This window comes from Pogona vitticeps, chromosome 4 (assembly GCF_051106095.1).
Source record: "Pogona vitticeps strain Pit_001003342236 chromosome 4, PviZW2.1, whole genome shotgun sequence".
Taxonomy (NCBI): Eukaryota; Metazoa; Chordata; class Lepidosauria; order Squamata; family Agamidae; genus Pogona; species Pogona vitticeps.
In genome coordinates, this window is record NC_135786.1 from 82,333,248 (window position 1) to 82,349,353 (window position 16,106).

Genomic DNA, 16,106 nt, shown 5'->3' on the forward strand with positions numbered 1-16,106 from the left:
CACCCACTCGCCCCCCCCAACCCAGCACCACCAGCAAACACCCCACCCACCCCCGGGCTCGTAGCTTCACTGGTGGCGCGAAGGCAAGGCTGGGCTGCGGGCGGGGGGGGGGAATCGATGCAGCTCCGGCGGCGCTGGGAAAGTGCCGGCCAGCTCGCTCGCTTTCTCCTCTCCTGACCTTCCGGGGGCGGTGATCGGTTGGCAAGGGCAAGGCAAGGAGGGCTGGCTTGCTTGCCTGCCGGCGGTGGCGAGGAAGAGGAGGAGGAGGAAGAGACGAGCAAGTGAGCCCCCGCGAAAGCGGCGAGCAGAAGCCCCAACAACTCGCCCGCCAGACGCCGCCGCCGCCGCGCCTTCGCCCTCTCTCCCCGCCAGGCGGCATGAGCACCTGCGACGCCAAGGAGTACCTGGCCAAGAGGGAGATCCCGCAGCTTTTCGAGGTAAGGACCGGCCGCCCTCGGGAGCCGCGGAGTCCTCGCCCGGCGCTAAACACTTCTGGGATGGAGCAACTTTCCTCTAAGTCGGGGATCGAAGAGGAGGAATCGGTGCGGTGGGGGGGGGGAGAGAAGAAAATAAGGGTGCAGTAACCCAGTTAGGTAGTGCTTTATGGTGAGAACAGGGCGAGGCTTGGAGAAACTAGGGCTCTCTCTCTCTCTCTCTCTCTCTCTCTCTCTTTGTGTGTGTGTGTGTGTGTGTGAGAGAGAGAAGACAAACAATGATCAGTGTTATTCCAGGGAATTTTGAAGGGACGGTGACTTCTTCCAGACTTCCAGGCATCGGAAATGTCTTCTTCCCTTCCTGCTTTTTTTTTGGGGGGGGGCAATTCTCCAAGCTAAGGGTCTTGAAGTCATTACAGCATTCTGTGCCTCCCTTTTGACAGCATCTTCCACATTCCTGTCAGGTACTGGTCCCTGCACACGGGGAAGAGAATTGGGGCATCTTCCTCTCTTGTCTGCCAACCTCATTGGTGTCCTTGCCCCATACTTACAGATGGCTTTCCTGGGCGCCTTTGCAACGTCCCCTGCTTTGGCGTTTGGGTCTTTCTCCCTTAGCCTCACCCTCCCATGTTCAGTGGATTTGAGGCACCTTAAAAATATCCACTCACCCACCCACCCCACTTTTAATGGACCTGCCCACCTTCTTGCCTGTCGTTGCCTTGGCGTCTTCAGCTCGCTTCGCCTTTATCAAGTGCAGTGAGATAGGGATGCATGCAGAATTGTGATCAGATCGCATGACACAAGAATGTGCATCGCACATGACATGTTCTCTGAACTCTGCACATCTTGTTTCGTGATGCATGGACAGGAGGTCTGATAGAGACCGTATCTCTGTTGCTTTCTTTGAGGTTGCCTTTCTAGTACATTTCAAGGTGTCAAAAAGACTACGTGACCTCTAATCATGTCTGTTCCTATCCCATCTCCTACTCTTGTAAATTCCAACATGAAGATGCCAATTTAAATTGCAGAAGTTACTTGATGCTAGAAGAGGATTTTAAATGTGGAGGACACTTGGCATCACAGATGCTGTTCCAAAGATTATTTTCACTGTCACTGAAGCAAAATGAGGATGAAATCCCTCATGGTAGCATCTCCCCCCCCATTGTCTTATAAATTCTTACCTTATGAGAGACTCCAGCATTTTTTTTCTGAGTGAAGGACTGTAAATGCATTTATAAAACGCAGATTGCATATGTGATTTGTTTAAATATTTGTATAGTTTCATGGAGTTAATTATTTCATGGAGTAGATTCTTTTGTAATGCGTAAACATGTCAGTAAAGCACAACTGCTACTGGAAAATCTGAAAACTGTTTAGACTATTGCAATTACTGTAGTTTTTTATTTCATCATGTACATATCTACATTGCATTTAATACTATACATGTCTACTGAGAAAGCAGTCCTACTGAATACAGTAGGATTATTCTCAGATAACTATGTATAAGATTGCAGCCTAACTCTGTTGTCCTTTAGATATCTGTATGGAAATACGTACCAGCCCTACATCTCCTTACCTAGGCAAACCAAGTTGAACTTTGCGGGGAGGAAGTCCTTTCACATCAGTATGCATAGGAGTGTTCTGTTAGATTTCTAAATAATTTTAGGGATGTTAGGGAACCATGTTATGGCTAAATGACAAACCATAATAGAAAATGTTTCATAAAAAAATGGAATGCTTTACTGTAGCTAATTTTAGTTGTCACCACATTTCAGTTCTGCAATATAGGATACAGTACTTTTATTTATTTCATTAATTTGTATGTTGCCTTTCTCCACAATCTGGGCTTCAAGGCACTTAGCATAATTAAAAAGCAGTTAACAGCCATAGACACAAGTCATTGTATTGTTAACACAGTTTGAAAAGGCACATTCGTATTTATTGCTCTTGCTTCTATTTTGGGGAAGAAATATGAGGTTATAGCAGAGCTATACAGTATTTTTAAAAAATTCCATGCCAAACCAACACCGTTTCCCTTGCCATTAAAACATGAGATCTTCTCTGGACATTTTTTTTTGTGTTCAGATTAATCAAACAAGCCAGTTACTACGTATTTAACAAATACATTTCTAGTCATGGCGTTGACCTGGAAACTATGCAGAGCACTGTCCTGCCTTATCCACCACTGTTTCTGACATTCTGCTGCACCTCCTTGTCCACACACTTTGAAGATGGAAGGTTGCCAAGGCTCCTTGTTAACAGGCAGGACCAAGGATGGTAGGAATCCTTATTTATGCACCGAATCTCACATTATTCACAGGCCTGCTATAGGCTTGCTTATTAGTTATTACTGGTGCCACAGAGTGCAATAATGTGAAACTGCATTTCAACATCCAAACCATTTTACAGAGTAGGTGTGTGTTTACATTTTAAAAATTGTGTGTCTACACTTTACATTACATACTGATTTCTATATATATTGTGAAGGAAGTTAGCTTCTACAAAGGAGTTGGGGGACTATGAATCACTGCCTCAACTAAAACTTTTTAAATGTGTGTTATTTTGAAGTTTCTCTCAGATTAGCATTGTACCTGAGTTCAGCACTGTCACTTCTCCATGCCTGTTATAATGTACTTTTGCCTGTCCTCTCTTGGTTCAGTGTCTGGTTAACTTGTTGATGGATTTCTATATAGGATTTTTTCAGCTCTTCTGACAAGGTTTGGCCATTGATCCCAGAGTACAGTGTTGCCTCGGAAGACGATTTTAATTCGTTCCATGGAAATCGCTGTCTTGCGAAAACATTGTCTTGCAAAACCCAGTTCCCTGTTGGAATGCCTTGAAATCTATTTAATGCATTCCGATTGGGGGGAAAATCACTGTCTTGCGAAAATTGTCCACATTGTCTTGCAAAACACAGTTCCCCATACCATATTGGGAAAAAAACAATCCTGTTACTTGCACTGCCTTTGGAAATTCAGTGTGTCTCAGATAGCCTTCCCCCTCTTTCTCTCTCCAGCAACAAAGAAAGAGGATGAAAGGAGTCAAAGCAGCCCCCTGGCTCCTGATAATGGTGACTCCTTTTGCCCTGATCCTTTATCACTGGGGAGAAAAAGAGGAAGAATGCAATATACCAGGACTTGCTACTTTTATAATATGTCCTGATGAGAAGAAAGAAAGATGAAGAGGAATCTAGAAAAACCAGAGAAATCACAAGTGCAATCTCCAATTAACACAAATTACACAGTTGAGTTCCCCACATTTGGGGAAATCACAGGGATCAGCAGCACACCCAAAGAGCAATGCAATGGATGAGCCTGTCCCTGGGAAAACCACTTATATGACATGGTATTTCCCCTGCAAGGTATGAGTTAGAATGGCCCTTGCACCTCATACCCCCTTCTGTCCCCTGACCCCCCAAGGCATGGTGACCCCCTGGCTGCACCTCCCATTCAGTACAGGGCTGCACAGCCCCAGTCCTGCCAGAGGCCAAGAGAGCTCATTAGTGTTTTGGGGTGCCCTGTGGGACCCCCATCACAGGCTAGGTGTTCCTCCCACAATCCTCTAGTGCACAGGTATTAGCACAGGGTATTAGCATAGGCACCACTGTATATGCTTTTAACTCCAATGCACTGGATAGGTTGTGCTAATAGAGACACTTCACAGGAATAGTGTGATTTCTTGGGGTAAATTTCTGGATTCTGCTTTGGTAAATACCCTGAGGCACATTTGGAAGGCTTCTCTATACCTACCTTTTTAAGGGACATACTACTTCACTCTGTGCAGACAAAGCCTTCCCATAGGGTGCTTCTGAGATCTGTGCAGAAACCATAGGATTACAGTGGTGCCTCACATTACGACGTTAATTCATTCCAGCGAAATCGCTGTAGAACAAAAACGTCATAATGCGAAAATAAAAAGGCCATTGAAATGCATTGAAACCCCTTCAATGTGTTGCAATGCGCTGGAAACTCACAGTCCAGCAAAGATCCTCCATAGGGCAGCCATTTTCGGTGGCTGTCTTGCGAGGAATCCATCCCAAAACACAGTGGGGAGCCATTTTATTTACCCGGCGGCCATTTTGAAACTGCCGATCAGCTGGAGGAAAATCGTCATTTTGCAAAGAATCGGTTCCCGAAGCAAGGAACCAATTATTGCAAAGCGAAAAAAACCCATTCAGACCATCGTTTTGCAATCGCAATTGTGATCGCAAAAAGATTGTCATAATGCAGTTTCGTCATAATGCGGGGCAATCGTAAAGCGAGGCACCACTGTACTGTGGATGGGATGCAGACAAACTCTCCTCAACACTTAAACATGTGGACTGTAAAGGTATAGGACTAGAAGCGCACTAACTTTGGCATCTGAGCCAAGTCACTTGCCTAATGGGGTAAGGAGCCCATTGTAGTGCACATTCCTACCTTCAGTTTAGTAGACATGTGCACTGTAGATTCGGTGTGGGTGTGTTGTGTGCTATCAGGTTACTTCTGACTTTTGGTGAACTTTCATAAAATCTTATCTGCCTTGCTCAGGTCTTGTAATTTCCTTTATTGTGTCAATCCATCTCATATTAGGTCTTCCTTTCTTCCCCCTACTACTTTCAACTTTTCCTACTGTTAATGCCTTTTCCAGTGAGTCATGTCTTCTCATGATGTGTCCAAAGTATTATAGTCTCAGTTTAGCAATTTTAGCTTCTGGTGAGAATTGAGGTTTGATTTGATCTAGAACCCACTTGTTTTTGTTTTTGTTTGTTTGTTTGTTTGGGGGCAAGTCTGTCCCTTGGTCTTATTACAGAGTAAAATTCACCCCCAACCACATTTCAAATAAATCCTTTTTTCTTTTTGTCTTTGTTAGCTTTTCCCATTTCCAACTTCCGCATCTAGACACACACACTGGGAATACTATAGCCAGAATGATCTTAACTGTGGTTTCCAGTAATACGTTCAGACTCACATGGATCTTTTCTAGTTCTTTCATGGCAGCCCTTTATGGTGTTCATTAGTGAGGTGATAGAAGTTCTGCTTTTCAGCTGTTGTTAATTTGTACCAAATAACGATGTAGCCCATTTAAATCCAATAACTGCTTTCCTTCTCTTATTTTCTGAGTATGAGTGCAAACACTCAGAAAGGGAAATAAAGGGAAAATAATGGACTGTGCCTAAAGAAAGGTGAAAGAGGACAGGTGTTGCTTTAAAAAAACATCTTCAGGTAGGGCTGAGAAAGATTTATTTATTTATTTATTTATTTATTTATTTATTTATTTATTTATTTATTTATTTATTTATTTATTTATTTATATCCCGCCTATCTAGTCAACAACCACTCTAGGCGACAGACTGATGATCTAACTCAGCATAAAACAGATTGGTGGGTTTCTATGTGGAAAGGATCTGAAATGCATTTCTGTTATATCTCCAAAACTGTTGCTCATTTGTGTGTTAAGAAGCATCCGTAGTCAACTGAGGTGATCCACCTCAACTGAATCTTACTAGCTTCTTGCAGAACATGATATACATGAGTGATTGAAGTCTCTTTACAAGAACTCTGCCCTTTTCTTTTCTTTTACTAGTATAATAATACTTCAGTAAAGTTTAGTAACTTAAACTGAGAGACAGAACAATAAAAAAGAAAAATACTGGAGAATATAAAAGGTTATCTAAAGAGCAATGGAAGTCTTCTCCCTGTGGCTCTGCAAAATGCAGCTGTTGCAAGGGGATACTTATACCTTTTGGCGACCTTGGTGTGAACAGTCTGTTGTGCTTCACTGGTCGGGAGTCCAGTCAGAACGTCACTGGTCGGAAGTTTGTTGTGGGATTCAGCTGTCATCTGCCTTCCCCTTCAGCACCAGCACCTCAGTCTACTATCATTTCATTTCAGATTACCCACTTCTTCCAATTAAATCATAGGCCACCTTTTTAACATTCTGAGGGCTGAATGGGATACGAATACTGTATTTACAGTTGTGTTCAAAATTATTCAACCCCCAATGCTGTAAAGGGGTTTAGGGACTATAGTGTACATTTGGAATTGTATTCAGAATGAAATCCTACAAGGACGTTTTAAAGAACCAAATGCAACTAAAATAACATCAATTGTTTATGTAATACAGTAGTAAATGTTTCTTTTGTGGTTTCTTCATTGCCACAATTATTCAACCCCTTAAAGACTACCACTCTGAAGAAGAGAGGTTCATTCAGGTGTTTTCGATCAGGTATTGAAAACACCTGTGGATGTCACCGAGCACCAATCAAGCATAATAAGCACCAATTAGGCAGCTTTAAAATGACTGTGATACTCAGCTCCTTCTAGACATTTACTGGTGTGGTTACAAACATGGTGAAGTCAAGAGAATGGTCCAGGAAGACAAGAGAAGAGGTGATTTGTCTTCACAGGAAGGGCAATGGCTATAAGAAGATTGCAAAGAAGTTAAACATACCAAGAGACACCATAGGAAGCATCATTCGCAAATTCAAGGCAAAGGGCACTGTTGAAATGCTACCTGGTCATGGAAGAAAGAAGATGCTGACTTCGACTGCTGTGCACTACCTAAAGCGTAGAGTGGTGAAAAGTCCCCGTGTGACTGCTGAGGAACTGAAAAAAGATTTGTCAGATGTGGGTATAGAAATTTCAGCTCAGACAATAAGGCGCACACTGTGTAATGAAGGTCTCCATGCCAGAACCCCCAGGCGCACCCCCTTGCTGTCTCCCAAGAATAAGAAGAGTCGACTGCAGTATGCCAAAAGTCATGTGGGCAAACCACAAAAGTTGTGGGATAGTGTTCTGTGGACTGATGAAACAAAATTAGAACTGTTTGGGCCCATGGATCAACGCTATGTTTGGAGGAGGAAGAACAAGGCATATGACGAAAAGAACACCTTGCCTACTGTGAAGCATGGCGGAGGGTCAATAATGCTTTGGGGCTGTTTTGCTTCTGCAGGTACAGGGAAGCTTCAGCGTGTACAAGGTACCATGAATTCTCTTCAGTACCAGGAGATATTGGATGAAAATGTGATGCAGTCCGTCACACACCTGAGGCTTGGGAGACGTTGGACCTTTCAACAGGACAATGATCCCAAGCATACCTCTGAGTCCACTAGAGCATGGTTGCAGAGGAAAGGCTGGAACATTTTGGAGTGGCCATCGCAGTCACCAGACTTAAATCCGATTGAGAACCTCTGGTGGAACTTAAAGAAAGTTGCAGTGCGCAAGCCTAAGAATTTAACTGAACTGGAGGCTTTTGCCCATGAAGAATGGGCGAAGATACCCGTAGATCGCTGCAAGACACTTGTGTCAAGCTATGCTTCACGTTTAAAAGCTGTTATAACTGTAAAAGATGTTGTACTAAGTACTAAGATTGAATATCACTTGGGGGTTGAATAAAAACTAATAATGATGTGAGCATAGAAAAGACATTTGTGGTTATTTCATTATAAACTTAAGGTTATATTTCTCTGACCTACAAGTGCCTCTTTCATGTAAATGTAAGCAAGATGACTGAATGATCAAAATCAATGTCAAAATGGCCAAAACATTCAATTTCAGTGGGGGGTTGAATAATTTTGAACACAACTGTACTTGCTCAACAGCTTTGTGGATTAGGAGATCTTTGAGTTGGAATGACAAGAGTGCCTGATTCATGGTGTGACATGGCTGTTACATTGTTGCTTGTCAGGGGTTCCGGGGAGACACTGGCTCCTTGCTTTGCCCTGTAGTTGCACTAGAGTTGCACAGATATCCCTGATATGGTCCATTTTTGCACACTGTCAGAAATCAGTGCACATACCTAGTTCTAATTCTTCCTTTCTACAAAATGCAGAAATTTCAGTTTTCGGCCACAGCAGCTGAAATAGACTTCTGTGACATTAACTAGGATAAGAAATGGGGATATTTGTACTCATACAGTACACAAATACAAATATCCCCACGCAACTGGACTCAATGAGGGGCCGGCCCCTGTGGCCGGCCCATCCACCCACACATCCAGCAGTGATGGCAGCCTCGCCCATCCTTCCAATCGCTCTGGAGCTTCTCTCTCTTCCTGCTCGCCCAGCCACTCCAGGCAGTGGGAGGGAGGACGTGTCTCCCTGCATGGCTGCTGAGTTGCCAGCCAAGCAGGAAGAGAGCAGAGCTCAGGGAGTCCACTTGCACATTCACTGGTGGTGGAGGCCTCGCTCATCGTTCAACTCTGCCCTTTTCTGAAGTACTGGTATTATGGTTTTTGTGCATAGAGAACAGGGGGGAAATCTTGAGACCCTACCAAAAGTTGAATGACCAATCTTCTACTGCTATCAAATCGTGACCAGTTTTACATGGGGTTATTATGTGCCATTAAGTCACCTCCAACTTATTGCAACTCTATGAATGAGTGAATTCCCAAATGTCCTATCATTAACTGTCCTCCTTAGTATCTGTGATGATTCTCAGTCATCCAGGTGAGATTATCTGGAAGTTGAGTCATGGCAACTGGACTTCTTTCTTGTTAGGTTGAAACGTTTCACTACTCTTCCAAGTAGCTTTTTCAGTCTGAGGAGAGTTGGTAGGAGACCCCTGATACATCCTTCACACTACGTTCACTTCCCCTTGGTCTGAATAGGCCCATCCCCAGAAAGATCAGGACCACACCCACCAGAAAGACGACTGTTGACAACTCAGGACAATGGGTGGAGAAGGACTTCAGAAGTGGGATTTTCACTCAACCCCACCGTCCTTTGTCCATCTAACGAGCCTATTCAGTCCAAGGGGAAGTGAAACCAGTGTGGAGGATGTATCAGGGGTCTCCTACCAACTCTCCTCAGACTGAAGAAGCTACTTGGATTAAGGAGCAAAATGTTTCAGCCTAACAAGAAAGAAGTCCAATTGCCTTGACTCAACTTCCAGAGCCTTGCTTTGCACTTGCAAATTGTAAATGTGTTACATGACACGTATATATATATATATGTAATATGCCATATGTGTAATGCATGTAGTGCTTATGGGCAAACCTTCCTATGCATGAATTGACACTTTGTATTTCAGTAGATAAACATTTATTTGAATGTATCTGAAGAGTTGTATTTCACTGTAAGCTGTCACATTTAGTTTTGTAGTTGAAGTAGAGAGGGACTGCTAACAGCATCAAGAGTTAAGCAGCAATTATGTAAATTGGTTGTTTTATAAATGTTGCCATATTACTAAACTGCAGTATTTTCATCTCTCTGTATTTCTACTTGAATATGAACAGTACTGTCTGTACCACAGAATGCAGCTGTCTGGTAAAAATGACAGTGAACAAGTACTGTATTGATACACGAAGTGACCCAAAGCAATATTGTTAATAGAGTTCTCTTTACAGTACTGTATTTACAGCCATCCTTGCTCAGCGCAAATGTACAATCATTTGCTTATCCAAATCTTCATTTTCAGGAGCGTTGTCCTTAATTTAGTATTTTGGGTTTTTAGTTTCAGAATTCATATGTATTTATCATGGAATCTGTGATGGAACACCTGATTCAGGAAGTCTAGTTGTAACCACTTAGCTTCATATACTTTTCAAAAATTGTATACGAATACATTGTCTCCTAGTATAGAGTTGGAATTTGTAATTCCTATTCCATAACAATTTTTCACTGTAACGTTTTGAAACTACATCACATAGGGCTTTTAAAAAGATAAGGCATTTTAATAATAAATATTTTTAAAACCTGCTTTAAAATTTAAACTTAATTTTTTAATTATTATTTTTAATTGCTTTTCATCCACTCTGATGACTATCAGATAAAACAAAACTGGATTTATTACTAATTTCTCTCCATATACTGTACATATCAGTGCTTTATCATTGGTTTGTAATTCTAAATATAGTTCATATTCTCAATGTGCCAGAACCTGGTAAGAACACCTGGCTCCCCCAGGGATCCTACAGGGAATATTAAATGTATATTCAGAAAAAGCATGTGTCACATTCTTTCCAGGTTTTTAACACTTTGGATGGCAAATGAAGAATAATGTTATCAAACCTATCTTATCTACAAATGTTCTTGTCTGGTTTATAGAACCATAATTTCATTTGTGGGCAAGAGGCATGGGGAGTAAGGGATTGTTTTGAAGGAAAAACAGATTTATTCACGAAGGCTTTCACGGCTGGGATCTAATGGTTGTTCTGGTTTTTTTGAGCTCTTTGGCCGTGTTCTGAAGGTTGTTCTTCCTGACGTTTCACCAGTCTCTGTGGCCAGCATCTTCAGAGTTCCTACTCCAGTCCTCTGAAGATGCCAGCCACAGAGACTGGCGAAACGTCAGGAAGAACAACCTTCAGAACACGGCCAAAGAGCCCAACAAACCCAGAACAACCAAAAAACAGATTGCGTGTTTTTGCCCTGTGCTGCAGTAACAAATGTGGTAACAACTGTGCTATGGACTTGGAAGAACAACTCATTTGGTACATGTGTGGATTCTGGTTAGTCCTGGGAGGAACTTGGAATGTCAGTGCCAAAGATCTAACTCACTAATGTTTTAGTTAAAAGGCCTAATTTAGTTTGACATTTGTGGGTAAAGATTTGAATTAATTTAATTAAGATAACTTAAGTATCACTATAGTCACCAATGTTTCCTCTCTGTATATTATTATTTGTTTGCTTATTTGTTTGCTTTGTCTTTCTCTAGAAATGGGCACAAACCACTGGTTTGGTGCAGTTCATTTCCTTGCCAAACAACTGATCCTCGCTACTGCCCACTCGGCAGCAGCACCCTGCCCTGCCTCCTCTGGGTGTGGGCACCCACTGTGGATCAACTGTTTGGCTAAGAAGTGAACCATGCCAAACAGTTGAACCGGCGGTTTGTGCCCATCTCTGTTTTACTTTAATTCATGAACCCAAGATGGTTTTTTTAAAAAAGATATGTATGCCATAATCTTGTTGGGCAAGTTCTGCCTGAATAGTGGGAATGACATCATCATCAGCCGCTGCAGATTGCTGCAGACTAAAGATTACATTTTCTAATTTTGGGGTGCATGTGACTTCATTACATGTGGTCTGGGATTACCTTGAAATCAGAGGCAACCTGCTGCTGACAGTGACATCATTCCTGTTACTCAGGTGGCCCCGGGCAATTGGACTTTGGCTAATGAAACATAATCATTTTTTTAATTATTTTTATTTTTTTAATTGTATTTTTTCTACTTTTCAGTCCGTTGCAGCCAGAGTGATTTATTGCAATACGTTCCATTCATTTAATCTTGTCTTATACTCTCTAACACAATATATCTAATCTATTCTACTTAAGCATCCAAGTATAAAGAGGTTTGCATTTATTATTATCCAGCCTGTCATTTAGTGTATCTGTCAAAATATCCATTTCCGCTAGTTCCAAAATCATCTCAATAAATTCCTTCTTTGTCAGCACCTTTGTAGTCTTCCACTTACTGGCATATACAATTCTAGCTGCCGTTATCAGGTGTAAGGTCAAGCAGATCTTGTTTTTTTCTAGTGTAGCTGGTGGTATATTCAATAAGAAGATTACTGGTGTCAAAGCAATTTTAACCCCTAAAATTTTCTCTGTCATTTCATGAATCATTTCCCAAAAGTCCTTTGGAAAAGAAACATAATAATTTTTAAAGATTGCAATCTTAAAAACAATTTGAACATATATTGTAGTTAAAAGACAGCTAAAAAGAATGTTTTCAAAAACGATTAAAAACAGAGTTAAAGAAATAAAATAAAACACAGCTTCTCCCATTAAAAGGTCTTTTCTGGAGCCCATTCAGTTGCTAAACGATTTGTCTGGAGAGAAAGGCCTTTGGTTGCTGTCAGAGGTGGGAGAACGGCACACTGGCCTCCTATGGAAGGGAGTTCCACAGCTTTTGAGTAGCCACCAGAAAGGTCTTCTCTTGTGTCCTCACCAAACATGATTATGAGAACCAAGAGTAGCACTTCCCTTAATGATACTTAAAAAAAAAAAAACCTGGAGAGGCTCATATGGGGAAATAGTCTGGGCCAAAGTCACGTGGGGCTTCATGGGCTGCAAGCAGCACTTTGAACTGGACTCAGAAATGGACCATTAGTCAATGGAGATGTTGCAATTCAGGAGGTAAGTACTCTCTGCAGCTGGCTCTGCTGAAAAGTCTGGTTGTAACATCTTGAGCCAGCAAAAGTTTCCAAACTCTCTTCAGCAGCAGCCCCATGTAGAACATGGGTATAGATAAGGCAATAGTCAGATCAGACACTGAAGGAATGGGTACAACTAGCAGGTTAGCTTATAAGCCTGCAAACACCCTCTTGGTCACTGCCAAAACCTGATTATCCAAGCTCAGGGCGGGATTCAGGAATGCACAGCATCCCTGTGTGCTGATTTTGCCTTTCAACTGACCAGATGGACTTTGTCTTGTCTTCTGTTCTCTTGCCCTGATCCAGTCCATTACCAACCTAAAATACTGGTTCAGAATCAAAATAATTTCCTTGGATTTAGATGTAAAGGAGAGAAAGAATTGGGTGTTGTCAGCATACTACTGGCACGAATCCTAAACCAACACCCTTGCTAGTTCCCCGGGCCACTTTTATGAGTCAAGACGGGCAACAGTTCAGCACATTGCATTTCTCACCTCTACGAGGAATCTCTTTACACACTTAAACTGTATTAACTGAAACTTGTCCATTATAACTGGACACGCAAGAGCCAAAATTAAATCCACAGAACTTATCTCAGTAACAGAAACCAAGCCAGAGCAGATCAAAGCAACTTTACCTCAAATTGTCATTTAGATTCTTTACAGCCAGGCCTTTGGGTAGTGTGGGCAGCATATAAATTAAATAAATAAAATTAAATAAATAAAAGGTCTACATTCTCTTCTGGGGGCCAGATTGTAATTGTCCCTTGACCACCTGATGACAGATGTGGTGACTGTGAAGAATGACTTCTTTGCTGCCAACTTCATCATGGAGTGGGCCTTGCAATGGACTCTAGCCTCTGTTCAGTCTGGCCTGCTCTGCATGTTCTGGTAGTGTCACTCTGGTCTCCACCCAGTTCATTTCATCATCACAAATTTCCTTGTAAACAGGGGACTAGTTTGCTTGGGAGTTATCATGTCTACTATCCTAGCCCTTTCCCCACTCCAGAAGTCAACCAGCCATAAACTAGCATTCCTTCCAAGCTTAAAGTGAACTCCCAAGAGGCATAAGGAAACCAGTTGGATCCATCCTTTCCCTAGGAAGGACCACCTCCCCACTTCTGCAGCGCACCAAGTTACCCTAGTGGAATTTTGTTACAGTATTTATTCATTAATTTTTTTTCTTTTCATAGTTTAGGTGGGCTTTTTCAATTTAGTGTTTTTGAGATCCCTTGGGTGACAAATCTCACAATTCCATTTGTATGGGAGGATTTGTAATACAATGTTTTCTTACAAACACGAGGTTGAAGAATGCTGCAATCTATTTAATTAAGCTTTATTGGTGATTTGCATCTTTCTTTCTTTTCCCCCCTATTAGAAACACTTGTGTTCTTTACTCAGCATTCAAACATGATCGACTCTTTGCCTAGATGGAAAAAAAATTAATAAAGAACTGAGTTTTTATACTCACTAAATAGCTGCATCCTCTACTCACCTGTGTGAAATTAAAAATCATGCTTAGAAGTCACATTAAGAATGAGAGAGAATAAACTATTCTTTTATTACTTAAATTAGCATGTAAATACTGTTCTATGCTAAATTTGTTTCGCCCTCCTTGGATTGAAAATTAATAGATTAGCCTAATTAGTTAAAGTAATCAGTTTGTTCCAAAGTCTGGTTTTAGAATATCTTATTCCACTAGTTTGTGAAACAAGTAATACTTGGATTAGTTATACAGTAATAGCGTTTTACTTGCTTAACAGCTTTGTGGATTAGGAGGTCTTTGAGTTGGAATGACAGAGTTCCTGATTTATGGTGTGAGATGGCTTCACATGTCTCAAACTTGGCATAGAAAGCACAGAAAATACAGGATGGGGCTGTAATGATGTTAACCTCAGAGTAAAATCTTAATTTAACTCTTAGCAAACCAACACTTTGGGGTGCTGTGTTTCAGAGTTTACTGAATGGATTGATGTGCTACAAACCTGATGATCCAGTTGAATATCTGGAAGGCTGTTTACAAAAAGTGAAGGAACTGGGAGGAGCAGAAAAAGTAAAATGGGATACATTTGTGAGTCCGGAAAAAAGGACACTACCTCCACTTAATGGCAGCCAATCACGAAGAGCATTTTTCAGGAATGGTAAGATATTTTTAATACAACTATTTCATGTTTTGTTTGGATTCAGATAGAGGGGATAAATGAACTGGGCAAATTGCTTGCATGATTTGGGGAAAACCATATTGGATGCTTGTTCAGTACTTCAGCATATTAATGAAATGTGATGTGGTGTGGCTTGTGCCAGTTACGTGTGGCAACAGTCAATAAGTGGCAACAGTAACCAATAGTGTATAAATAAATCTGTGGGGTGGTTTTAACTGTTTAAAGATTTGTCCTAATTTTAATTTGGATTCAAATTCTGATTCATTGCACAAGATGCCTGTGTACATAAAGCTGGAATTGTGTGCACCCTTCCATGGGACTAATCACCTGAGATTTGACCTGTGTTAAAAACCATGCTGAGTTTCACATTCACACAATGAATTCCAAAGAGCATATTTATTTTCCTCTGAGTCACACTATTTTCTTAGGAAGTGAGTTAAAATAAACAGCCATCAGAGGGCCATTTATATTAGCACATTGTTTTCTTAACCAACTTAGGCCATTGTGAAGGTTACAACCAGTTTTAAAAGGGAGCATTTCACTTACTCAGTAGAAACGCAGGACACAATTCAAAAACCATGTGACTTGAGTTGGCTAAAATTAAAACACTATATATTGTGGGTTTTGAGAAATGTAGACAGGCTGTAAGAGTGCAGTCTTCATTCAAAGATGTGGTTGCTGTAGTGTAAAGAGTTACAATTGGGCACAAACCTCTTGTGCTAGTAGAAGTCTCCTTCTGCTGTCAGAAATGCCTTCCTGCTTTGGCTGATCTTCAAGAATTTCCAAAAAGAATAATCTGACAGAAGAACCTCTTAGTTGGTTAAGATCTGCCATCAGAAGAGTCATGAAAAATGTGGAGAAGAACTAGATCTGGTCCAAACCTCCTCCAGCCCAAGGACACAGCTGCAGTCCTGGGACAAATTTAGGCCAGAGCAAGCATAACTGAAAGTAATTTCTTGTCAGCCCTCCAGCTACACACTAAATATTGAATTGAATTAAAAATAATTTATCATATTGCTAGACTGGACAGGGTATGGAGTCTGCACCTAATTTTAGCTGGCCTAATGTTGGCTCAACTAGCATTCAGCTGTTTACACCAGGTAGGATTGAATTCTAAATCTCATTAAACACAGTGGATTTTTTAATGAGTACACATGAACAAGCTTGTGCTCCATTTTATATTAACTGAAATATATGATACTGGAATTTGGCAGAATATCCATACGTCAGCAGAAGATGAAATATGCACCCCTTTGTAATGATGGACCAGGGAGTGCTTCCCTTATCTTTAATAGCCAAAGCTCTATTAAAAGAAAACTTAGGACAGGCAGAAATGCAGAACCTGTAATGCAGTGAAAAGCCTAACTGGTGCTAAACATAATTGAAGTAAACAGTGCCTTGTTGCTGTGCATAGTGATGTTATTGGCAATACCAGTAT

The 16,106-nt window shown here is 41.3% G+C and overlaps 1 protein-coding gene and 1 non-coding gene across 3 annotated transcripts in view; one reads left to right on the top strand and one right to left on the bottom strand.

Annotated features, from left to right (window-relative positions):
• Window positions 1-252: 252 nt before the first annotated feature.
• The window catches only part of AK5 (adenylate kinase 5), a 132,532-nt gene continuing 116,678 nt past the window's right edge, over window positions 253-16,106 (top strand). For both annotated transcript variants that reach the window (XM_072997816.2, XM_020794687.3), the window contains exons 1-2: window positions 253-437; window positions 14,461-14,647. In XM_072997816.2, coding sequence (XP_072853917.2) covers window positions 378-437; window positions 14,461-14,647 — 247 coding nt within the window. In that variant the 5' untranslated portion in view covers window positions 253-377. The remainder of the gene's footprint in view (window positions 438-14,460; window positions 14,648-16,106) is intronic.
• Window positions 3,633-3,803, bottom strand: LOC140707108 (U1 spliceosomal RNA). Its single transcript, XR_012087094.2, has one exon. It is a non-coding gene; the product is annotated as a U1 spliceosomal RNA (small nuclear RNA).